Source organism: Camarhynchus parvulus, chromosome 5 (assembly GCF_901933205.1).
Source record: "Camarhynchus parvulus chromosome 5, STF_HiC, whole genome shotgun sequence".
Classification (NCBI taxonomy): Eukaryota; Metazoa; Chordata; class Aves; order Passeriformes; family Thraupidae; genus Camarhynchus; species Camarhynchus parvulus.
Genome location: NC_044575.1, coordinates 26,902,838 through 26,929,564, shown reverse-complemented (window position 1 = coordinate 26,929,564; position 26,727 = coordinate 26,902,838). Strand labels below are relative to the sequence as shown.

The 26,727-nt window shown below is 38.9% G+C and overlaps 1 protein-coding gene across 1 annotated transcript in view; it reads left to right on the top strand.

The window, feature by feature from the left end:
• Positions 1 to 26,727, top strand: part of RGS6 (regulator of G protein signaling 6) — a 245,645-nt gene that overhangs the window by 10,639 nt on the left and 208,279 nt on the right. Inside the window, exon 2 of the mRNA XM_030949741.1 lies at positions 3,318 to 3,422. Coding sequence (XP_030805601.1) covers positions 3,339 to 3,422 — 84 coding nt within the window. The 5' untranslated portion in view covers positions 3,318 to 3,338. The remainder of the gene's footprint in view (positions 1 to 3,317; positions 3,423 to 26,727) is intronic.

The window sequence follows — 26,727 nt, the reverse complement described above, 5'->3', positions numbered from 1 at the left end:
CTGGGCCTGTTCAGCCTCAAGAAGAGACAACTGAGAGGACCTCATCAATGTATTTAAGTATCTGAAGGGAGGGTACCAAGGAGGTGGAGCCAGGCTATTCTCTGGGGTGCCAAAGCAATAGGACAAGGGGTAATGGGCAGAAACTGATGCATTGGAAGCTCCACCTGAACATGAGGAAGAACTTCTTTACTGTGCGGGTGAGCGCACATTGGAACAGTTGCCTGCAGAGGTTGCAGAGTCTCTCTCAATTTTGGAGATTCTCAAAAGCTGTCTGTACTCAATCCAGAGTAACATGCAGTAGGGAACCCTGTGTGAGAAGGAAGGTTGGACCAGATGACATCCAGTGGTCTCTTTCAACACCAGCCATTCTGTGGTTCTGTGAAGCAGTCCTGCATCACTGGGTGCTGAGCTCCATTCAACTCCCATATGTTAAAAAGCACAGGTATAGTGGAATCCATGGGACCCAGCATTGCTGTGCTTTCACCTTGAAGAGCCAAGAACATGCCTGAGTCATATCACTGTCTTATTTTATCAGCAGTTTTTCTTTTTCTTCTAGAATACCAGTGAGAAAGACTTCTGTGCTTTTAAAAAGGGTATAAAGGAAAGAGAAAAAACTTGGAGAATGGTCAGATTGCTCACAGTTCCTCAGGGGCCCTGGCTTGGCCTGCAAAGGCTCATCATAGCAGCAGCAGTGCCTGGGCTATGTGGAGGGGATGCCCACAATTGTCTCTGCTTCACACTGCACCTCAGTCCTGCCTTGTCTTCAGCTGTGTTCTCTGAGATGTCCATCCTGCTGTCACTCTTAAAAAGGTGGCTCTGCTCCTGCTGTTCCTGGCTGAAATCCAGCAGCAGATGCTGAGCACTCATGGGAATCACTTTTGCAAATTTATGACTTCCAACAACTGATTGGTTAACTTGTATTGATTATCTTATGTAGATGTTATGTAGATCTATGTGTTAGGCTTGTGTAGATCTTCAAAGTTAGTGGCTCCCTCAATGTCACTGTGAACAGCATGGCAGCTACTACTGCATATTGTACATGATGTTATAGTCTTGTACTGGAGCAGATGAAAAGCTTCAAGAAGTTCTGTGGGGAAAATCTGGAAGTACTGAAAAAGATCAAGTGAGCTGACAGTATAACAAGAACAACAGAATTTGTAAATGTGGACGTTCAAAGTGAATAATGTAATGAGTGAAGCACAGCTAAGTAATGCTGAAGAGGGTTTTCCAGTTAGAAATTGTCATTTTGTTCTTTTAAGAGCATTTCTGAATTGAAAGTTAGTTGCAATTGTTTTCTTTTAAAGCATGAATATAAAATCTCACATAAGTGGTGAATGTGGTCTTTATATACTGCAGGTGAAGCTGAAACTTGTGTGACTTGACATATGCTTTCAACTCTGCTTTGTAATTGCCTTCAGAAAGTTACATAAAATCTCAACCCAGTTCCTGCTCCATACAGTTAAGTGATGATAACCTAGAGTCTAATTCTTCAGTGCCTTGAAATCATGGCCAAGAAGTATTGTGAAAATGCACATTTGTGTAAATAATTTGAAGTGCTATAATTTGAAAATGCTTTACCCTTCATCCTTTGTGCTGTTTAATTGTTTCTGCATCTAATAGTTTTGCTTAGAGAATTTATTTCATTTCCTGTTTAGCTCACAACCTGGGACAATGGTGTAGTATTTGGGCTTCTAGGAAGACATGAGGTTAAGTAGGGGTTAAAATAAATTTATATTATTTAAATTTAAAATACTGTCTAAATTGGTCTGAACATGCCTTTTAAAGGGTGATCTATATATATTGTTTAACTCAACTTTGAACTGCATTACTGAATTTCCAAATTGGTATATGCATGTACATATGCATTTGTGCCCACTTGTGTGTGTGAATGCATACCTTATAAAAGAAAAAAATTAATGTCTCTGGATTGATGTAGATTATTTAACCTTTGTTTCCTGTATGTTTCCTTAAAGGGGGTATGTCAGCTGCTTCTGGCTCTAGTGATGGGTGCCATGTTGCCACAGTAGCCTTTTCTCTGCTGAGGAAGGACAGAGCTGGAATATGGTCTGAGCCTGTCTGATTCTAGGCTCTTGACTTGTCCTTGAGAGCTGATAACTGACAGCTAGAATGGCTCAGGGATGTATTATACATATAATTGTGTGCTGTGTATGTATATTATATGCTGGGGTGTGTTGTTGCCTGTGGCAATGTGAAAGGGGGTAAAGGAAGGAGTAGGAAAGTATCTTTTTTCTTAAATAAGGGAGACAGTTTAATGGTGAGCTGTGTTTTAGAAATTAATGCATAGGTTGTGCTCATGTGAACATAGATTTTTTTTTTGTTCTCAGTTTTTAATGAAATACGTTGAGATGGAATATTTCAGTACTTTCACTGTTAAAGAAATTGAACTTGTCAGATAGTTTTAATGCCAATGTCTGTACAAGGCAATGTTACTTCTTAGGTTAGGAAAGGTCACCACACAGCTCCACAGCAGCCTCTAATTTAAATGTTACTTGTCAAATGTGCTGGTGGAAGAAAAACTTAAAATATAGCATTTGACTCTGCACCAGGACCCTTTTTTCTTTTTTTTTTTTTTTAAATAATGCTTTTGCCTCAAGGGTGGCATGACCTGGAGGAGATGAGGCAGCAGTTCCAGTTCTGTGCTTCTAGAAGATAAGGAGTATTATGTGTGATTGTCTGCCTGTATCCTGTTGCCTCTTGCTGGCTGTGTCATGAGAAGAGGTTAGGGAAGCTCTTTACTCTGAGCAAGCAGTTGTGCCTCCCTGGTTCTTGGCCGCTGCTCCGGGGCTGTGGAGAGCTGGAAGGGGCTTTTGGAGTGTCTGAAGGTGAGAACCTGCAGTCAGTGTGCCTGACAAGCTGCTGTACCTGCTTGCCACAGTGGGGTTTCACTCTGCCTTGCAGCAAGGTGCCTTGGCTTTTTCTTTGTAGGTACCTCAAAGCTTCTAGAACAGTACAGGCTGTTTGTGCTCTAAAGCGAGGAAGGGAAGTGTGTGAAGTATTAATTAGATATTCTTCTATTGAATAAGGGCTTATGAGAAAACTTCAGAACTGTGGGAGAAGTGTGTGCATGTGATGACCCAAACCACAGCTGTGTGTGACTTGGCAGTCCTTGTTCTTGGGGTGTTATCCCGTAAACCAGTCAGTTCTGACACAGTGTGATAAAATCCTGCATAGGGTGAAGACAGGAGTGTGATTCCCTCTGTACCATCCTTGCATGTCTGCCTGGGAGGCAGTTGCATGTCCTTACCGCGCTCCATTGCAGCCTGGAGTGATGCTGAGTTTTGTTCCTGTCCTTGCAGGCTGAGCAACGAGAGGCAAACATGGCCCAAGCACCCACTGATCCGAGTAGTGCAGAAACTGCTGACCCAGAGGAGAGTTCTCCAAACATGATAGTCTACAGAAAGGTAAGGATTTGGACTTGTGGCAAAAATCCCTTCTCTTATAAAAAGGATTGGCTTATAAAAAAATCCCATGCTTATAAAAGAATCCCATGTGGTTAGCCTATAAAAGAATCCCATGCCCCTTTTGAAGTCTGAGGTATATTTGACTGCTTGGATGCATTGCTGAAAGACTTTCAGGAAAGTGTTTCAAACTATAGCATTTGAGAGCTTGGAAGTTGAATTCTGTTCAGTGGAAGCACTTGAGCTTGTTACTGTGGAATATTTGATGACAAGCTAATAACTTGAAATTTGTAACTTTTTGCCATATGACTTCAGGTAATGGTTCAAGTTTACTGCAGCTAGCTAAAATAAGTGTACATATCTTCCAAGTTTTGTCATACTAAGCATAAAGCGGCCTCCATACAGCAGTCTTTTGGTACTTTTTCCCCCTATATTTATATTGTGTTTCTTGTTGAATAATTAGCAGTTTGATTCTTTATACATCATTTTTCTTACTTCCCATGCCTTGCTTAAATTAAAAAAGAGAGTGTTTTCTCAAGTGCTAGGGAAAAATGAATTAGACAAAGGTGAAATGACAGCAATGTATGGTGTTAAAGAGCATTTTTTCACCACAATAAAATGTCTTATTCTGAAGTACTTTGGAGGTAGAATACAAGATGAAGGAAAGCTATCTATTGACCCATTTGCAAAGGCATTGTTTTATTTTGGGGTAAGTGCATCCTTCATCTTTGAAATTTAGTATTTTTTTAGTTTAATCAAATAACATAAATACATTTTATTTAGCCTGCAAAATATTTCTTATGTAGTGTGCAGAAGTGCTGTATGGTTCTAACAGAAATTTCTTGCATAGCTTAAATAAGCGACCATTCTGTTAACTTAAGAGCTACACTGCTCAGATCAGGTTTCCTTGTGTAGTATGATCCTGGGTAAAATTACTGAAATGTGTTGGAGGTACATGGTTATGTTTTCTGCTTGCTTGACTGCAATCTTGATGACTTTCATACGCTGAGAAAATAATTTAGGTTTCATATGGAGCATGAGTTGTTTAAAGTGTTGCTTTTTGATATCCATAATTTTGGTTTAGTTGTTGTGTATTTGGTTTGGAATCTGGAATTGTTAACATGGGAAAAATTTCTGGGTAATGTGTAGGCTTGTTTGTTTTGAATGTGTTATGAACACACTTTGGCTGCTAATTTGGAAGTAGCACTAGTCAGTTAGTCAGATTATTTTTTTCCAACCTGTTTGCTGAGAAGTCCAACACCCGAGCAGGCTGAATTAGATACAAAGTGTAAAGGAAATGTCTGGTTGCATGATCTAGAATTAGGTCATTAAATCTGTGACTCTGCAGAGTATCCACTTACCTGTTCCTGAAAACATTAGTTTATTTGTGTGCCTCACTTTCTGTTCGTCTCACGGCATTTCTACTTTAGGATTTCTCCATTTCTTTGCCTTTCAATATTTCCTTATTGTCATGTAGAATAGAGGTTGTGAGTTCTGTGTTATTAAAAGGGAATATACTCATACTATTTGATTCATCTCTCCTTACTGGTTGTCCTCTGATGTCAGTATTACCAGCCTTTCATGATACAGTCACCTGTCAAAATACATAATTGTCTTTTAGAATAGCATGCCCCATGCATTGTGCAGTAATGGTGTATTCTGTATTGGCAATTTTAAGCTAACACGTCTGTCAGGTTTTTTTGCTGAGTGTTTCTGTTGCTTTGTGAATAAAAAATGTGGATATTATCTATTTTTCAGAGTAAATTTTCATTGGTGAATGACTTTCTAAATGTAATTTACATTATTTTAGATATTAGTTTTAATATTACTAGTTGGTATTATTTGATATTTTGATATTCGTTTGATATTAATTAGATGTATTACACACCAATTTTATGTTCCTTAGCGTTGAAAAATCATATGCAAAATCTGGGACAAGACTATTATTCTTTTGATTATCTCTCCTCTCTCCAAATGAATGTTTAGCTCTTCATCTCTCATTTGCTTTCAAATGGCTTGATTGCCAGTAATGAATGAGAAAAACACTGCACTGGACTCCCTGAAATACTGAACACAATCTGCCAGAGTACCCTACAGTTCAGGGTTGGTACTGTGTCACAGTAGGAGGAAAGGTTTGCTGCTCACAGCAGGGACCCCAAGGTGCAATTGTTGATCCCCCTCTAGGAAGAATAAATAAGGGTGGTCTTTACCAGTGGAACCACAGTAATTCCTGCTCTGAGTGTGAGCTGTTTTGTTGCTTATCATAACTGTCATGTTTGACGGTTTTGGGGGAGGAAAGCCCTGCAAGTAGAACCTCAGATTGTTAATACTTTCTTTAATACTTGGTTTACTGAGAGTCTCTGGGGTGTGTTTGAAGTTCATGTGCCAACAGCTTCGTTGTAGCCTGGTTTGCTTTTAGTAGCTAATGAAAGGTAGACACATTTAGAGGAAAAGCCAGATCTTAGGTGGTATTGAGTGTCCCTTTGGAGTAACCTCTCTGTTTTGTTTATGGAGAAAAGCCTGGAACAGGCTGTGCTCTTTCTTTAGGTACATAAAACTTAGTGGGATGGGTTTTGGCCATGCAGAACAAAATAAACAAATTTATTTTGACTCCAATTACTTTATTATATTCTCTATGGACTCCTGCAAGCGAATGAATTCTAACTGCTTTGATTGCTACAGCAGATGGTCTCAATGAGATAAGTCTTATTTTCTTCTACCTTCAGTGTTAACCTTTCAGGGGTTGATATTTATCAATTTGTGAGGTACGTTATTTTTTTAATCCAAGATACTCAGTGTTGCTCCACTGTTTTGGATGACACCTGTGTGTGAATTAAGCAGCACAGATGCATTTGTTACAGTAACCACTGTTTAGGGTGTGATTTCCCTCACCCTGCCCTTGTTAAGATGAGCTGTAGCCCAAACAACATGAGCTGTATTGACCAGGTCTCCAGTGGCAATCGTGGGTACCCAGCTGTCAGGTACTTATGTCATAGGATTGACAGTTATAATTAAGCAAGCTGCATTCCACTCTGTGGAATTGTGTGTCCTCTTGTCTCTCTGTGCCTCTCAGTGCTGAGCGCTGGGCTCTCACAGGGCTGCAGGTGATGCTGCAGGAAGGGTGGGCTGTCATTTATCTGTGTGGCACAGGGGTACCCAATGGAGGTGCAAGGGTGCTGCAGATACTGCATTGCCATTTCAGTACTCTGCGAGTACACTGAATCTGGCCACATCTGGAGAAGATGCTGATGCAGTTTTTGATGGGATTACTACGGGAAGAGTGATGCACAGTTATTAAAAAGACTGTTTGAAATGCACTACCCTACTTTTCGTGGGAGCAGGGAAGTGACTTCCCCATCCTCCCTTCAGTCTGCAAGCATTGTGTGGCTACTGCAGCATGGAGGGAAAAAAATGCAATAAAAGCCAGGAGAGGAGAAGAACCTCTACTAGCAAATAGTAACAAAAAATATAAATTGATTTTAAATGCTGGTCACATTCCCTTGAAATCCAGCCACCTTTGGTTAGTCTTTCTTGCAAATGCTGGTGACTGTGTCTCAGGGGCCCTTTGGCTCATTGTTACAATAATCCACATCTGAAAATTCCTCTTCTGCAGACAGTATTGAAAGACAAATTGTTTATGGACAGCTTCTGACACCAGACCTATCAAGTGACCTATTATCAAAATAATTTGGCAAATCAAATTTTCTTACATAAAGGATGGTGGAAAGTTGTCATGTCACTGTAAAATATTTAGAGCTTGACTAAATAAGAACTGAAAATACCAATAAGGAGGAGTACCTGGGAAATATAACAAGAAGGATGAAACCACAGAAATGAAAATCTAAATTGGATAGCAAGGTGTACTTGTTTCTGAGAGAGATCTCCTATGACAGGGAAGAGTTTGCAAACTGTGCTGATAAGAGAGTTTTAGAACCACTGGAGCATGTATGTTCTGAGGGATATCAAAGTATACTGTCAAAGAAATGACCTGCATTATCTGCTGGTAGATTTCCATTTCTGCTTATTTTTTGCCAAACATATCCTCTATATCTCCTTGCTAATGTCAGCACTTACTGAGTTAAATTTCGAATTTTTATGGTTACTCATGGTAAATCTTTTGAACAAGCAGGAAAATATAATTCCCAAAGGCAATTACTGCTCTAAGTAATGTAACACAAACTTGCAGCTGCCACAAGATGCTTTCAGAAAAATCTGAGTTGTTTGCTGCCTTCAGTACTTGGCAGCCTTCGCGTCTTTTTAAATGCTGATTTAAGATCTGAATTGGAATGATTAAAAAAAAAAAAACTAAAAAACAACCAACCAAAAAGAAAGCAGCCTTACATTTGCAGCTTTTCTCCAGGCAAATTCCAATGTTCCAGTCATGTCATGTCAAGTAGCAGGAGTGTTGCTGTCAGACCTGGCTGATTGGGCAGGAAATGAGAGAACAAGCAGTTGTGAAGGCAGGTGTATGCACCCAAAAAATGTATGGACCATGAAGCAGAAGGATCGGGGAAGAGACTGTTGTTAAATTAACTGTTCACATTAAGAAATATAGTACTGGTGTTTTGAGCTAGTCAGAGAACTGAGACTGCAATTTGATTGCTCTTAAGTTGTGCTATGAAAAACCATCTCAATAGGGCATTGTCCAAGCAACCAAAAGCAGATGAGCCTCATAAGGGTATAGTCAAAATGATGACTTTTTGTAAAGAAAGAAAAAACTGAAGTGTTTTAAAGTGAGATGGGTTTCATGTATACAGCTTAGTTTTGTATTAAAAGAAAGCAGTCTCTATCTTTTTTTGTGGCTTCCTAGCCCCTTTAAGGTTTCATGCTGTTTTTATGAGAGGCAGCAGAACTTAAAATGTATTTTAACTGTTGAATACTTTTGGCTTTCTTTTTATTTGGGTCTCTTGACTTATATTTTAGGATTTTGCAACATGTAAAGGCCTTCTGAACCTTATTTTTATACATGAAATCTGAGTTTTTCACACAGTTGCTTCTGTTTTGTAGCTGGTTCTTTAACATAAAACCGTAAATTGATGATGATAATGCATGAGTTGATAGAGTTGATAACAATGCAGACCTCCAGACTTCAAATTTTACCCAAGGAATTTTCTGTACTGTCATTAGAGAGATTACTTTATGACATTTTAAGTCATCTTACTCTTATAATTTCCTGATTTCCTTTTTCTTTTTCATTTTTTTTTAAACTCTGTTTCCAGACTAAAAGCAGTAAGCCAGGATTAAACTAGGACTGAATTTGAGACTATGTACTGGGGCTTCAGAAACTGAAAGATGCACAATTTTGGATAAATAATCTCCAAACTAGCATTGTTACTGCTGGAAAATAAATTTAAACCCCATCTCGTTACCAAAATATGTTGACACAGGTTAGGGAGTGGGGGACCTTTAACTCTGCGCTTTTGTATTGCACATTGACAAGGGGGTTTCAGGTAATTCATCACTGCAAATACTCATGTGCCTTGCTTGTAAACAGAAGCTGTCCATTTCTTGAAACCTTGCTATTTTGTATGTTTGATTGTTTTACTGTGTCAACAACAACTTTGGCTGCATAGGGTGCTGCATAGAGATGGGGGAAATGCCTGTGTGCAAGGTGGGCTACTGGTTAAATTGTGGCTGTAATTATGACAGAGCTGGCTGATTTTTGTTTAGGGGATTCCCTCTTGGCATCCTATAATAACAGGGGTAGCATTCAATAATTTTCCTTACATACCTTGTACAGTAATATCCTGGGGATAGTACTCACAGTAGGGGTATTAAATCTAATTTTACAGAGAGAGAGAGGCTGTGCAGTGTGGAACAGAAGTGGGAATGGCCATGTTCAACAAACGTGTCAGGTAGGAGCAGCGAAGAGTCCAAAGTATAGTGATAAGTCATAGGGAAGTCATAGTCCAGTTATGAGCAATGGCAATGAAAATCACAAATGCCAGAGTGTCTTGGAGAAATATTTCCAGGGCAGGGATAGATGTCAGCAGTATTATGTAAAAGGCCAGGGATAATGGCCTGTTCTAAGTCATGGTAGAGTCTTCTCTTTTGTCATCTCCTGTCTTCAGAAAACATGTCCTTGTTGCACAGCGTGGACTAGAAACAAGTGGTGTATTAGCTGAGCAAAAGCTAGTACTGGTGTGCACACAAATTTTGGTAAATTTGTGATGGATATCAGCAATTTTGGAGTTAGAGGGTGGTTCCTGAATCTTAGAAAAGTGAAGTTCTGGAGAAGTCACTGCAGAGAGTAGTGAGGCCCAGGAAGCCATATGGCTTTACATAGCTGTAGGCATGTTTTTGAAGAGGCATGTATGACATGGTATTTTGCAGAAGTGGAGAAGGAGACGCAGCAAACCAAGAAGTCTCTCTAGCTTTATGTATACCATCTTCAGATTACCTTGAGTAGGCAATAATACCTAAAATACCTCCTAAATATGCGTGTGTATTTCTATATTAAATACCTTCAAACACCCTTTATTCATGCAATAGCAAATTGTACTGCTGAAATTTGACACGTGTCAGTGTCCTTGAACAAAGCTAATGCTACTGACCTTGACTGTAGCTATCAGGGAAGCCTTGTGGTAAAGCTGGGGTCTGTGGGTTTGATTTCCACAGCAGTTAGACAATATGAATGATTAATGATCGAAGGCATTAGTGTAAAATTGCAAGCAGCTAGTTCCTGGAGGGCTGCAGAAGCTGACTTGCATTGTTGCGTAGATGCAAATAAGGCTGTCATACCAGTGGCAGAAACATGTTTTTAGAGTCAGGTGAAGGTCATCCACCTGGATGAACTCTTGGATGCTTTGTGGTTTGTTGTTTCTTTCCATTATTTGTCTTGCAGTTATAGTTAAGGTTTACTTGAGATTAGAGATTCAGATTAGTAGACAGTGTGCAAAGTTGCAGATAGAGAAATGTGTGTAATGTGGTATGTGGGTAAAGCCTCAAGTAACTATTTTTGTGTTTGTCTTTTTTTGGTATATAAATGCATGCATATATGTACAGACACATATTTACGTGCTTAAAAGTCATGAGAAAGAACAAATAACCCTTGTTTTACCCTGGCTATATGGTATAGCCTAATATGCACAGTATAGGAGGTATGTTAAAATGTTATATGTAGATGTATATATGATGCCCTTTCTGATATATCTAATGTGCCTTAAGTTTTTCTTTTCAAATAATGCCTGCATATATTCACACATAGCCTTAGCCCAAGTGTAAAGCTGTCCTGAGCTGTTGTGTATTGTATACCTCTTTGTAGTTAGCGGTTTTGGGGATAAACATGTAACTTTTATCCCCTCTTCATATTTCTCTAGTAGTTGCCTTATTTAAACTTCTTTAATTTTCTTCCCTCTCTGTCTCATAATTTCTCTGTTCCTGTTTGTGACTGAAACAAATTGTCTCTTGCACCCATAAAAGTCTAATTACAGTGATCTATTACTTTCACTGTTCTCAGAGGCAGAAAAAAGACAAGCCAGGACCAATAGCTATGACAACTTCAAAGCATATTTTTAGCAAAGCAACTAGTGCAAATATAGAATACAGAGATAAAAAGGGAAGGTTCAGCTAGAGGGTAAGATTATGCTATTCTAGCTGTAGCACTTAGTGCCTTGCATTTTTGGAAATGGTTCTCTCTTATTCCCCTAGCATTTTTCTCATGCCATTTGCTTTGTATTTGTTGTCAGCATTTTAAGTCATGGTCTTGAAGTATTTGCACTATTTGATGATTTACTTTTGCATGTTGTTTTGGGAAAAATGCTGAATATAAGCATTTTCTTTCTGCCTAAAACTTTATTTTAGCCATGGGCTTGTTTCATTTACTAGAAGCAAACCAAAATGAAGTGGTGAAGCAGAATGGAGCTGCCAGCCTGACTTATTCCAGGAGGCAGCTTCCAGCCATTTCAGATGCAATCTTGAACCTTAATATTAAGACAAAAAAGGTTGGATGGAATTAGATGAAATGTGCATGAAACTGTGGTGGGGGGTTTTTTTTGGGTTTTTTTTTTGGTTTTTTTTTGTAATAGAACTTCAACTAAACCCTTATTCTATCCTGATTAATAAAATATTACTTCAGGGGATTATGAACTTATTTCAAAAGGCTCTGCAATAAGTTTGAGTGGGAGGATTCAGTTCAATAAATAGAATTACATGTGCGGGACCATGAAAATATGCAAATGAGGTTTCATTAAAAAACTCATGATTTGCATCCGAAGACATTTTGAAGCATGTTTCTCTTTTTTCATGAGAAGCTGTTATGCCATGTTCAAGGGGCAGCAATTACTTTTATTCTTTTTGCTTTATCACTGCTGCTGTTGTATTGTATCTTGTTTTTCCTTGTCTCTCCAAAGTTAACTGAAATGAAGAAAGTGGAAAGTAGCCAGTTAACCAGACACCGAAGTGCACAGATCTGCTTAACAAAGAATTGCATTCTAAAGCTTGAGTATATTTGATATTTTAGCTCAAAGGCTACATGTCTTTTGGGGTGGTGAGGGAGGGCAAAAGTGTTAATTTAAATGTCATGTCACCTCTCTGTACTTTACTTTCTTTAAGTATTAACGGAGCACATTAATATTACCTTGCATTAAAGTGTTTGGAAATTATACTTTGGACCAATAATTAGGGGCTTCTGAAGGTAAAGTGAAACATGCTTGTGGCATGTACAAGAAGAAATGATGAGATATTATAGTGCTTTAATTGGGAGTAAAATAAGTGGAATAGGTAGGAAGAGAACTTAATCAAGGAACACATTAATGAGCTAATCAGATCTATTTCTTGTTTGAGAGAGAAAGCACATCAATTTCATTCACATTTCAGTTTTGTGAAAATGTGGTTCTGTGAGATAGAAGTCAAGTAAATGTTTCTGTTGTTATGTTTTTAAGCACTAGATGGAAATGATTTTGTGTACCAGAGTCTTCTCAGAATTTAGTGCTCGAGGTGTCACTTCTGTTCTCTGTCATGTCAGCTTTTGATGAAAATAGGTGTGGTGGCTATTGCATATTAAGAATTTTCTGTTGGTTCTCTCACCAATTCACATTCTTTCCTTATGTCTTGCATTAGTTGGAAGTTTTAGTGAGGAGACCAGAACTGGAGGGCTGTGGAGACTGTTTAACAACCTCTGTCTGCAGGCACAATTCTCCTCTGCTTCTTGGCGTGACTGACAGCAGGAGCTGTTTTGGTGTGATGCTCCAAATAAAGGGAATATTTCATTCACTGGTACTATAATTAGATGCCTTTCTCCATCAGTGGATCCACCCAATTTTGTTAAACATTGCTTGTAGCCACGTATGAATTAGCTCATTAGTTAACTTGGGCAAAATGTCACAAATCTTGGATGCACTGGGTTCTTGTCACTTTCACTGTCCCCCCTGGGCTCTGAATAGTAAAATTAACTGGAGCTCTGTTTATTATATTTTTGCTATGTGTAGAAAAACAGAGCTACAATAATGGCACTACTGTCGTCTGCTTGTATGTTGAAGATAGCCTAACCATTGCCTTGTATCTGGAAAATTATGTGTGGAAAACAGTGATTAAACCCACATTTTTTAATAACATGAAAGCATCTGTCTGGAATCAGGGAGCCAAATTGCTTTTTATCTTGGTCCTCTTAGCAAGAAACGTAATCTACTTTGGTAATGATTTTTTAAGGTATTTTTTACTGGAAAGCACTTGAAGCATGTTGAATTATAAGAAGTTTTCCTTTCTGCTTGCAAGAATGAAACCTGCACCTTCAACAAGGAAAATTATGTTCAGGTCATTCATAGTGTATTTAGCATCAATGGCGCTGTCTTCACACTCAAGAAATGTCTTAGGGTTTCAGGGAGCATAGCATACCTTTGACCCAAACCTGCGTAAAATTGGGACAGACTAAAATTTTGTGGGATGGCCTGTGCTCCGGTTTTGCCTTTGCTAAACTGTTGTTTTTCTGTGTTACACACACTTGTGACTGATAGTATTTGGAGGGAAAGGTAGAGGATTGAAGGATAATGCATCAAAAGAAGGTAGAAAGGATAAATCAAATGGAAGGGTGAACCCTTTTGGAGAAAGATTTAAGACTCAATATTGCTTTTAAAAAAGCAATATTTGCCAACTTAGAATTGCAAGAGGTATTTACAGAATCATAAAAGTTGGAAGAGACCTTCAAGATCATCTAGTCCAGATGTCAACACCACCATAATCACCCCTCAACAGCATCCCCAAGTACCCTATCCAGCCCCCTTCTGAACACTTGCAGAGACAGTAACTGTACCACCTCCCTGGGCAATTTATTCCAATGCCTAACCACTCTTTCAGTGAAAAACATTTTTCAATATCTAATCTGAACCTCCTCTGGCACAACTTGAGGCCACTTCCTCATGTCTTGTCATTTGAGACTTGTCAGAAGAGACTGAGTCCCACATGGCTACAGCCTCCTTTCAGGCAGCTGTAGAGAGCAATGAGTTTCCCCTCCGAGCCTCCTCTTCTCCAGACGAAACAATCCCAATTCTTAAGGCAGTTTTTCAGCAGTCTTAGAAGTATTTGAGTACACTGTGGGCTGCATGCAAGCATTAATGTAGCTGTAGATGAGGTTAATTGTCCTTAATTGAATAAACTGGATTTATTTGAGAAACATTTGGCTGTGGAATGAGACCTTGAGACACCTCTGAGGTTCAGGCAAAGGCTCACAGAAGCTATATGCTCCTACTCCATTTTACAGCTTCCTGCCTTTTTTTTTCTCCCATAATTGTTTCATTTGACAATCTGGCCATTCTCACAGTGCAGCTATTTTAACTTGGTGAAAATTAACTGAAGACTGAGTGCTCTTTGTGCCACTGTTGTCTCAATAGCACTGAGTTTGTCTGCCAGGTTAAGGGAGAGTGATGAAAGGGAGACATGGTCATATACTGGGGCATATACCCCATGGTGGACACTGCTTCGCACCCTTGATTTTGATGCATTCAGGTCAACTGCTAAGAAATAGAGTCAGTGACCAGAGAAGCTGTTTAAATATGTTAAGTTGCAGAAAGCTTCCTGGGGCATTCAAGGACAAGTGCCTCAGATGCTTCTTTCTAAGTGAATTACAAAACCATGCAGGAATTGAAACACTGGCTTCATTACTTTAATTATTTTCTCCATAGTGTCTTAATTTTTTTCATATTTATTATGGCAGTTGAGCAATTTTCTCTGTGGCAGCTGGGTCGCTTCACAAATATTTTGAATAGGGCAAGTAAAATCCTTGGGATGGGAAATAAACAGAGATTGTAGTGAGAAAGGAGGTGATGGTTTTAGCTTCTGCCTTTAGACCTCACAGCCAGATGTGATCCAAAGAGTAAGAAAACAATGATAATTTGCCATGACTTGCTGGGTCTATTGGAAATCAATTAATTCGAGTTGATTTTGTAGCAGACATATACCCCTTGCAAAATAAATTACCCTGGAGATTCTGAAGTAGTATGAATTGAGATGTCCAGACAATACCAGTCTGTCTGTCTTGGCTCTGATGGTTTTGGCTTCTGTATTCACAAGACCTGACAGTTTGATTCTATGCAAAATCCCTGATTTAGGTGGGAAGACAGCCCCCTCTGCACAAAGGAATCAGTCTGGCTCCTGGGATACCTCACCTTCTGAAGAGGCTCCTTAGATGTTCTGTTTGTCCCCCTTGTGCTCAGCAGTTTGGATAAAAATCATACCCATATCTAAAGTTACCTTGAAGTTTCACTTCAGGCAGTTTTAAGGAGAGCTCTTTGAAAGGTCAAACCTCAGCCCTAGGTTGAAGCAGGAGAGTGTGAAGTGCACAACCCCTTGTTGTTTGTGTTGTTGACATCCAGGAAGACAAAGCTTCACTAAGCTGCCTCTGATGTTAAAAAAACAAACCAAAACAAAACGACACAAAACCCCCCAAAACAACAGAATCAAACCCAGAGAAAAACACCTCCATCAACTGAATAGAATGGATGACTATGGTCTGCCTAACACAGTGATTTGGGATTGGTGGAAAAGGATTGTTCCACTGCCAGTTTGTAACTGTTACAAGCAAAAGGGTGACGGGCAATGTGGCTGTTTTTACCTGGAGCCCTGAAAGTTTTATTTGTTTTATAATATTTTGTCTTTGGCAATCCAGTGACCTCGTTGTCCATGTGTATATGCATTTACTAAGTTTGGGGGTTTTAGCTTTGGTTTCTTCCTTGGAACGTTGCTGCCTTAGATTGTAAACATTCATTGTGAGTGCTGAAATCTAATCCAAGAAATGTGTTTTTACGTCTGTGGAATGCTTAGTGTAAGAAACTTGAATTACTGCTGACAAAATGTTTACCTAATGGAAATCAGTATTATCTTCCTGGATTCCTAAGAGTGAGATCTTTGAAGGAAACGTCTGAAATGTTTAGTAAGAATTGTTGTTCATTGTTAGCTCAGTAAGTTTGCAAGCAGCTGAACAAATAGTTGAATTATTATAAAATGGGTCTATAATTCACAGGTGAACTAAATGCTGAAAGGTACATTTGTTTGGGGATGTCAATTTAAAAAAAAATTAAATAAACTGTTTATGAAAACTTGTGAATAGTATACCAGTAAGGATTTTTATTTGATTTCTGGTGGTCTTTTTATCAAATCCAGAAATGGAGACCAAGACTAGATTAAGTATTGTAATGCTCCCACCCAACATTTAGATTTTGATTTATTTAGATTATTTTGCCTTCTCAGTGAGGGCAGGTATTTCAACCGAATCCTGTGGCATGAAGTATATAGCTTGACTCCTGACTTCTCTTGGCATTTTTCCCTCCTAACATGACTTTTGTTTTTCCTTTTTAACAAATACCTTTTCTGTTTTGTGAAGTGAAAGAGGAGAGGTATAGGAACTTAATTTCTTTCTTATTTCCAGTAAGATCAAGAGACTGGGGAACCTCAATGTGTTTTGAATTCATATTCTAGTTAAATGACTTCTTGATCCTGGAAAATTTTCCAGACTCATCACAACAAACAGATTTTCTTCTCTGTGGCTTCCTGGCTTGAAGTGGAAATGTGTAGCAAAGCACTTAGGCTCATGTCCGAAGCTGTTCTCTGGATCTTGCCAAACACAGCAGGTCATGGTGCTAATTTAGGCTATTACTAATTGTTTACTTGAGACCGCAGAAAATAGCTTGGAGCAGGGCAAGTGGTCTTGCACATTGGAAGAGCAATAAAGCCAGAAGAGAATGCTTAAAATTGTGTAGGTAGAGTCTCAGGCAAAATCAATGCTCAGGAAGGACAGGAGAGGTGGAGGAATATGCTTTTCCCCATCAGATTATGCGTTGACTCTGGCTCTAACTTTTAATATATTGTTCCTGTCAGAGTTGGGCATTTCCATTTGGTGTGACTAATGCTTTTGCGCTTTGTTTAACCTACCTCAGACTTCAGAACAATAAAAGCATGTCTGTGCTGAAGCAGGTAAAGCTTTCAGGAACTTTCACCCCCCTCTTGATGTCCTAATTAAAGCCAAAGTGCTCTTTTTCTCTTAGGTTCACACAGAAAGAAATAAATTTCCACAGAATTCTGTAGTGGGAATACAGCTCTCATGTATTGCTGTGGAAATTAGGTTAAGTAAAAGCAGGGGCTCTTGGCCTCTTCTATACATGTTTCTTAATTGTGACTCTTCTGTTTCTGCTCTTTGGGTCAGAGCATGAGTAGCCAGGTTGTGGGTATGGAAATAGAAATTTATTTTTTCATATTGCTGAAATAAAAGCTTCTCCTTGCTGAAAAATTAATTACTGAGTGTTCCAGCACCTTATAAGATATTTATATGTTCTCCTGAGTCCTGTCTCTTCCTGTTATCAAAGTGCTGTCTTGAGAGCAGTTCAGGCGAGAGAGCTGCTCAGCTGTGCTCCGTAGTCTTCCTCTCTGCCAATGAGTCTCAAGACGGCACTCAAAACCAAATAGATACTCTAGGGAAAGCATGAATATTAGATCACTCTTGTTTAATCATTTGGGATACAGTGGCCTCAATTTATGCATCTGAATTTTGGGACGTTATGTTGTGGATTCTAAAATGTGTCTCCAACTTTTTAAATTGGTAAATCTCTTAGAGGCATTGGAAATCTCAGATGGGTAATGCTTTTGTGGTACTGTTGTCCAAGGTCTGTGTCCAGTGTATAAAGAATTTGATGGCACAGTTATCTCTTTAATGGCTTTTTGTAACCTTTTCATTATGGGCTTTTCCCCCTTGTCTTTAAAACAGAGAGAAAAGAATAATTTGTTGGATTTGCTTCATTTGGGAATGCACAGGATAGATGATGGTCTGATTAAATTGCACCCTAGAGTTGCTCATTCTTAAAGAGGAAATACTTGCTAACATTAAATCTATTACTTAAACATAATGGTTACTCCATTGCTGCAGCAAGGACTCTTCCAGGACAGGCAGCTGAAGGAAATGTGCGTGAAGCCCAGTTAGAACCCGTGCTGGTGTTCCCAGCCACACCTTCAGAGTTACTGTCCTGAAACCTTATGTACAAGCATAGGGAAACTGAGGTCAGTGGCTTTTCCTGCTTTGAGATGGTGTAGGGAATGTCAGCTTAGGACATGCACATTTTGTCTCTTCCTCCTCCAGTTTGTCTGTGCAAGAGGATCTTTATAAATAATTGTGGCATAAGAATAGGAGGATCCAAGAGGCTACTTAGTCTGCATATTTGTGGCTGATCTCTGTGTCCATCTGTGCCTAATTTGGTTCCTGGGTGGTGTGTGGAGAAGCTGGGGACCCATTTTAAAGCTCACAGGGCTTTCAGCTTTTACAGAAGTTTGCTCTGTGCCTTTACTGAAGTGAAAAAGTTTCAAGTCTTTGGGAAGAAAAAAGCTGGTACTGTTTATCTGTATGCAAGACACTAATACAAACAGCATCAGTAGTGCTGATAATCTGACTCTGTCAACAGAGCCTTTGAGAGCAAAGCTTTGAAGAAATAAATGCAAAAAGCTTGTGTGGCAGTTTCTGAGTAGTGAATGTGCTGAAGGGCAGTTGAGGAATTTGATGTCATGGTGATGCTGGAGACAAAGAGTGGCGTTTTAATATTGGGAATGGGGTGGAAGGTTTGATATTTTGATCAGGGTAAATAAACTGTCTTCTGCCTTCTATACCACTTGTGCTTTTTCTTCCTCTTAGTGCTATCTCTGTTTTGTCACCCGCATTTAAAAAGTTACAATGTTTTTATTTATGATTTAGGTTGTTTGTACAAAAACCACATTTGGGTACCTTGTTGTGGCTGATTGAACTAATATTTCTCACATCAAATTTTCAATATGAAGCTACAGATGAAATTAGGCATGTGGCGTTCCAGCTTATTCTTTGTTTCCTCACCTTCTTTTTTATTGTAATGATTTTGGGAGTGCTGAACTAATTAAGGTGGTCAGTCTTCTAGTATGTAGTTTAGTCTAGAAAAAATTATTATCATGCTTCCACCCACTCTAATTTCAGAGAAATGTATATTAGTGGTAATAATGTTAAAAAAATCAAAGCTAAGTTTGCAGAATTGGATGTATCTCTATAGAATGGGGCTTCTTTCTAAATCATGGGTTCAAATGACAATGAAATAAATACCATAATGTTTCTAGAGACTTTACTGTAGATAATTTCATAGACTAGTGAAATTCAGCCACTCTTGCTTGAGTAAGTACAGAGCTCAGAGCTAGAAGCTGCTTAACATTAAAAGCTGAAGAAGTATTCTGTGTGTGAAGATGCTGTAGCAAGATTCAGCTGGATTAGAGTGTAGTAACTCAAATTGGAATTTCTCCCAGATGCTGGGACTGATACCTTTGCTATCATTAAAATGTAAGTATTCAGTCAGTAGCTGACATTAAAGTCTTAGAGATGCCTTAATACTGTACTGAGCAAGGGATTTGATCTTACCCAGTGTATTACCAGCATATCTTCTGAGACACACCACATCTTCTTTGGACTTCTCCCATCTACTAATTGGACTTGTCCTTGCAAAAATGCTAATTCTGATTGAGCTGTCTTTAGGATTGTTTATGGCTCTACCCAAAAAGTGTGAGTCACTGGATATACTTCTCTTGCCTTCAGCAAGCTTTTGATTGGAACTTGTGCTGCTACAAATGAAAAGAGTCACTGGATTTTGCCTGAAATACTTTTTTAATGAAGAGACATGTTTGTGTATGTGTGTTTTGATGTTTGCTGAACTATATTTATTCTTGAGTGGCACCTGGAAATTAAAAGAACAAGTGAAAAAGTCAAAGTCTGCTTTTACCGAGAGACCATCTTGGCTATGGTAGGAACTGGGATATTCCTGTGTGTTTTTTAAAGTTAGGGCAATATGAATATTAAAATTTGAGTCCTGCCACCACAAGGAAGGTAAAGCAGGTTTAGTGGAAAGCTTCATGTGTGAAAGCACAGGCTACCAAGGTGATCAGGAGCCATATGTCCCATGAAGGCACGCTGTGGGTGCTAGGTTTTCGGCAAGACGAAATCCAGCAGCAGCCTGCAGAGGATTGAAGAGGAATCAGACTTGAAGGAGCCAAGCACTTCTCAGTAAAGCCAGATAATCGAACAAAACATGGGCTGGGAATTACAGTTTAGGAAGCTGTGGTTAAATGCCAGGGAGAGAAAAATTGATTAGAAGGGCAGTGCTGCACTTGACTGTTACCAGAGGAGCAGGATGTGATGTCTGAGGAGGTTTTCTGACCATGGCAGGCTGTTCTGCAGGTGTACGGCCCTCCTGTCCTTCCTTCAGCCAGCCTGGTTCTCTAGGTGCACGTCTGAAAATGGGCAGAAGTGACCTGAGAAAATAAAGTCTGCAGCACCTTCTGCTACATCTTGACTATTCTGTCTCACCTTGTGGGAGGGGTTGGCAGCTGCTGTGTCATTCAATTACATCATTCTAATTTGCATCATATAATAAAATTATTTTGGTTATTGAATTCTTCTAGATGTGTCCAGCAGTAGTAAAAATTCTTTCCATAATTTTGCAGCAGAAGACTGGGAGATTTTTTTTGGTTATATAAGCCTAAATCCTCTATATGCAATTTCTGAATATTAATATGGTAGAAAGTTAATCAGAAAAGGAAATTTAAAAGTAGTAATCATTAAACTGTTATATATAAACAGTATAGGAAATGTCCTCTTTTAGTAAATGCTGTATACATATGGGCAATATTCATATTTTGCATGTAAAACATGAAAGTGTGTGCATATATATGTGTATAGCATGCATTTTATATGCGTAGAGTTTTGCATAAGTACAGAATATGAATATATGTATAGGATTTATCATATATGAAAAGAGATGGAGAAATATCCTGTGATGTAGGTAGCAGAGAGAAATTTCACAGATCTGGGATTCTGTTTTTCTTTCTTACTTTAGTTCAGTTGCCTTCACTCTGCCTCAGTCCATTCAATGAAAACTATTAAAAGTACTGCTTTTCCTGTATCATTCCCATCCTCTCTCAGTCACGACTTCTTGCTAGCACGGTTTGCCAGAAGATAACTCATGTTTGGTTTTTGAGAAGGCTTTGGCATTTATTTCTGTTCTGATGCCAAGGAAAACCAAGACACTATAAAAATACCAAAATGAACTGAAGATGCTCCTCTAGAGTCACCATATTGGGATGAAAATAAAGTCATAATCATGTTGCATGAAAGCATTTTTCTGCACTTATGTGGTATAATCTTATGAACCTAAGGTAATAATAACATTGCTGTAAGTTTTGAAGAATCGGATAACTGACTAGGTGACTACTCCACCCTAACTGCAGCTTGCCCCAGTGCCTGGTCTGGTTTCCATTAGCCCTGCAGGCAGGCACTTGGGAGGAGCCCAGGGTCAGCACTGCAGGAGAAGCTCTGTCTACTGGCACAGCCCCCTCATTATTTTTAATTACCAGTATAAATCTTTATTAATAAATTGAAGACGTTGCTTACTATATTTGTATCTTTCTGTGTCTCAGCAAGCTAAGTCTAGCTTTTAACCTGTTGGTTTGCTCTGTCAAAGCTAAGCTACTCAGTTTGTGCTGCATATATTTTTCTGCTTCTACAGCTTCTTGTCTGCAACCTCTTCGCTTCACTTTTTTTCATCTGATAATTCTTTTTGCCTTATCTTACTTAGGCTGAAAGTCTTAAATTCTAAAGGATTAAGAAAATCCACAAAACATAAAAGACAAAACTGACAACAACTCCCAAGAAGTCTATTAGCATTACTACATCCCCTCTGGCATATTTTCTGCCTATTCTTTATAAGAGGAATGTCCCTTCTGCCTGTGCCTGTGCAGCACTTGCCCTAATGGCCCCTGACTTAAACTCAGTCCTTGTTCCAAACTGGGGAGAAGGAGCCCCATTCCAAGGGGAGACACTTATAATACTTTAATTACAACTGTCTTGAAAAATGACAGTAGCATTTGCCTTCTGATGGATCGTAATGTTTTTTGTTACTTGAGATGCACATATGGTTTATCATGTAGATGCAATTTTTAAAGCAAAACAAAGTGTTGTTGTATTCCTATAGAAGTAAAAATCAAATGAGAGTCTAACTGAAATCCTGATTTTAAAAATAGATTGTATTCTCTTTACTACACAAATTTAAAACATAGCTAATTTGACCATCTGTCTGCTGTGTAGTGTTAACACAAATCTGAAAATTTAATTATCTTTGTGTTTTGAATAACTATGGTTTGTGGAACTGTTTAAAGCCAGTAGAGCAAACAGTTGTGGCTTACTGGAATTGACTGTATTTCTGAACCAGCCTTTTGGCTTGTGGAGCTGCCCTCTACCAGCTATCTCCTCTTCATCATCCCTAGTGCTTAGCAGCCAGCAGATGTGTGTACTCCACTGGGTCTTAAATATTCTTAAATGTTCTGCTGAGTCCTTGCTCTTCAGGGCAAATAGTATGAAATTATATATATATTTGAAATTATATATTTTATAATTCCAAATGAAAACTTGTGCCCTAGAAGAAGCTAATAAATGTTTGGACTGGGCCTGAACTGCCTTGAGGTGTACAAACAGAAAGAGGAGACAATGCCATATTCCAACACATGCTTTCTGTTTTTCTTCTTCTTCGAAGTATTAAAATACTGGTGGAAGTTGCTGCTGTGGCAGTGTTTGAGTTTAAAGTCCTCTGATTAAACATGCGTGAGTTTTTCTTCTTTTGAAGTTTGCCTTCATGTTTGTTTGTGTTTTACAATGGATGGTTAATTTCAATTTCCTACCAGACCATCAGTCTCCTCTGCGACTGACAGATCCAGTGATTCATGTGGTAGCTCAGGTGTTGTAGTGTTGGTGTTACACTGCCTCTGATTTACACAATGACAACCCCATCAAATCAGGACATTCTGATTAGCACTTGCTTAATGAAATGGAAATATGGGTTTTTCTTTCTTACCCTCTCAGTGTTAGACTCCAAGCAATTATAGGGATATTGAAGGCTGTATATATAAATGTGTTGTTTATTTTTACCAGTGTGATTTCTTCCTGTCCTGACTAGCTGTCATTTTTGCTCTATTTGAGGAGAAAGAAACAGTGTCAAATAACTAAATCAGAGGAGAAAATGCAAAACCTGATAAAGTGTTGTTTTCAGGCTTCTGGAGTGGTGTTTATAATTCTGTGTAAAGTAGAGTCATTTGAAAGATAAGACCTTCAATTTTCATGATTCAGATGGCTATCAATCCTGCCATCTTCTTGGAATATGTTTAAGTACCTAAACCTGGCCCCCACCCACTTTTATGTGTTTCAGTTGTTAGTGGATTTATCAAGAATGTGTTTTTAGAGATTTGCAGTATTACCAAAGGTGAAACCTGACTGTCTTTATGTTACATTGCCTTTTCCCTTGATCTAATTCAGTACTCTGACATGAATATATCATTAAGTATAACTAGACTTATGCATGTCTATGCAAAACAACGTTTCTGTGTTTATTTGTGTTTATTGACTACAACGTGAGATATCCATTGTTTTTGAACAGACATTTGTATCTATTGTTTATCTTTGGCATGGCAGCACATCCTTATTTTGTGGATTGGTTGGGTACATAATAAGCCTTTCTCTCCTTGAACTGTAGTAATCCAAGATTTTAAGTCAAGGCTTTAAACATGGCCTGGTAGTCACACTTTGGTGATGAAATGTTGAGGAAAGTGTCTATGATGTTGCCAGACCTGCTGACCTACATCTAAATTTGTCTTTCCTCTGCTTGTCTAGAAATGCTGCAGTTTTATAGGGAGCTGATCAGCCGCTCCTTATTATCCTCTTAAATGCTTTTAACTGGACTACTGTTCATCACTTGGAGAGCTACGTCAGGAAACTGCAGCAGGGCCTGCTTATATCTTGGAGGTGCCCTTGGTGTGATGAGCTGACATTTGGACCTCATATTGTCAATGAGAGAAGTGACAACTGCTATATACACGCGCTTTACTCTGGACTTTTGTCCTTCAACTTGAGGCTTTCAAGTTGGTTTGGTTTATGTTGGCTGTGGAAAGCAGCATTAAGAGAGAGCTTGCATTAGTGCTTATTATGGCCAGTTGAATGCTGAAGGAAGAGGCAGCAGACTTAAATTTCTGTTGTTGCCATTTCTACCACTGGTCAGCTTAAACATCTTCAGGAAGTGATTTCATTTGTTTTCTTTCTGTTTTCTTAGCCCTTTCCTTAGACTAAGTGTGAATTGTTGTGAGTTATTAACTATTGAGAACTGTTCTTTTGTAATACTAGTCTTACCATTTGTTTTTACTGAATCACCACAAGATTCAGCCAAGTCCTTAGATGGGAATATTTAGGTTTGAATAGGAATGAGCATGAACAGCAACTTATAGTTACTTTACAGAGCTGACCTATTGAATTCAGAAACAGATGTGAGCACAAAGATATTAAACAAGTGTAGAAGTGGGTTTATATTGCAAGTAATATAGTTATGTTCCTAGGAAACAATACAGAGCTGTATTTTTGACAGCCCAGCTGGGTACTTCTGTATCAGATATAAATTAAAGTTTCTGGCATTTAATACTATGCTCAGAAGTGTGCTGCACTCAGAATAAATGGTACTGCTACTCTTTGGACTGCAGCAGTTAGCATTTCTAAATCTTGAGTAAGGTATGCCCCTAATGACAGAGCACTCAGTGCTGGCTAAGCTTGGCAGGTTTTCTGTTTGATAAAAAACTGGGTTGCCCAGAGCTCTCTAAATATTTGCTAGCTGGGGATCAGCAAGCAGCACATGGTGCCAAGGCGTTCACTGCTGGGAATGTACACTGCCATACAGGTATGGGAGATAGAGCACCCAGCTGGGAGGGGCTGGTGCAGTCTGGTAACATTGTTTCCAGTCTATCAAGAGCTACAAATGAAGCCCCGTTGTAATTTTGATAACTTTGTACTCTGATTTTTGCTTCTCATGAATATAGATGCCCGCAACCTACCCTGCAGGGATATCCATAAAATCATAGAGCATCCTGAGTTGGAAGGAACCCACAAGGGTTATTAAAATCTAACTGCTGTCTCTGCACAGGATAACCCTGAGAATGCTACTGTGCACTTGAGAGCATTTTCCAAAGGTTTATTGAACTCTGTCCTGGTTTCTGTTCAGGATGCCTCTGTTTTTGAAGCAGTCAACAGCTCCTCCCAATTCAGTGTAATCAGCAAACTTGCTCAGTATGCCTTCAAGTCCTGCATCCAGGCTGTTTATGAAGATGATGAGGAGAACTGACCCTAAAATGGAGCCCTGGAGAACCCCACTAGTGACCAGTCACCAGTCTGATGTCACCCCCTTCCCTATAACCCTTCACACCTGGCCTGTGAGCCAGTTGCTCACCCATCACATGATGTGTTTATCCACCTGTGTGATGGGCATTTTGTCCAGAAGGATCCTGTGAGAGACTGTATCAAAAGCTTTACTGAAATCCATAAAATTACATCAACTGGTTACCCTTGACCTCATTTCAGCATTTCAAGTTGAAATTAATGTGTTTAGGGAACTGAAGAGCTTGGGCAGCTTCATGTTGCTGTTGAATACTTAAAAATGGGGTTCATAAGGGAACAGACTAGAATGCATAGACTAAAATGTGGTATAGAGAGGGTCACGCAAGTATTTCACTGCTTTGCTAGTAGTTTGCTTTTCAGAATTTGTTTAATGTTTATTTAAAAAGTTGCTCTAGATGAACACACATGATCCATTACTGTAATTTTTACACTGGCTCTGTGCAGTGTTTTATGTTTTTGTTATTTTAATTTTTAATACAAACCCTGCAGTGAACAGGGCTTGCAAAGTTTGGCTCTTAGTACAGAGCTAACAGAGTCTAAAGAAAGTTGTTCCAAGTGCCCAGTGCGCATTACCCACCTCTTACTGCTTGTGTTCTAGTTGTAACAGTTTCACCTTAAATTACAGAAAGTAAAACTTCTCTGGAAAGTTCTGAGACCTTGTCAGAGACCTTCATATTCATATACCCTGGGCTTCTGGGAATCTGCTGTTTGTCGGCCCCAGAGTTCCTGATTTTTGTATCAGTGCTTGGGCTTAAATAGGGGCAGGATGAGCTCTCTGAAGGCATGTATTTGTGAGAAAAGAGATATGAAAGACTTCAAGAGCTCCCTTTGCTTGAGAAATTTATCTCATTTTTCTGAAGGACTTGTAAAATAAAATTGTAGATGATTCCTCTCTCTGAAATTTAATTGATCAGTAGAAAGGGTGCAAAAGAAGGAGATCTTTATTGAGATTTCCTTGACTTTTCTGCTGGGAGATGGTAAAAGGGACATTTTGCTTCTGTTACTATATTTTTTTCTCATTGTCTGGTGACCATATAAAGTATTTTTGCTTTACAGTAATTTATAGAAAATTTCATTTTCTTTAACCAGATTTTGTCTGGTAGGAAAGCAGTCCAGAAATAATTTTTAGTATCTTCTGCAGAGAACTGCAAATTTATATGCATGATTGCTTCATCTTTGTCCAATTGTGTTGCTATAGTACTTGTAAAAGAAATGGTGAAGTAGTCAGATAAAGAACGGCACAAGGGAGAAAAGCTGTACCATGCTATTGCTAGTTTCCAAGCATCATCCAGGGCTTGCACTGTCAGCCAGAAGTTGTTTGCTCCATACATTGAGTCCAGGGTAACTCTGCTCAACTCCTTAGAGGTTCTACAAGGCCTTGGTCCTCTCTGGGACTGGTGAAGGAGCAGTTTCCTTCTGTGGATGGCCCCCACACATGCCACTGCTGTGCATCCCCAGCTCATATAATGGCATATTATTGTATCTGTTAGGAGGAGTAAGCTGCTTTGGGCATTCTTCTAGAGATGGGGTGATCTGTTGTCTTTTCTTTTTTTTTTTTTTTTTAACTAAAGGTGATGGGTTTGGGGTTTATGGTTGCATGGAAAGCTTTTTCTCCAGTTT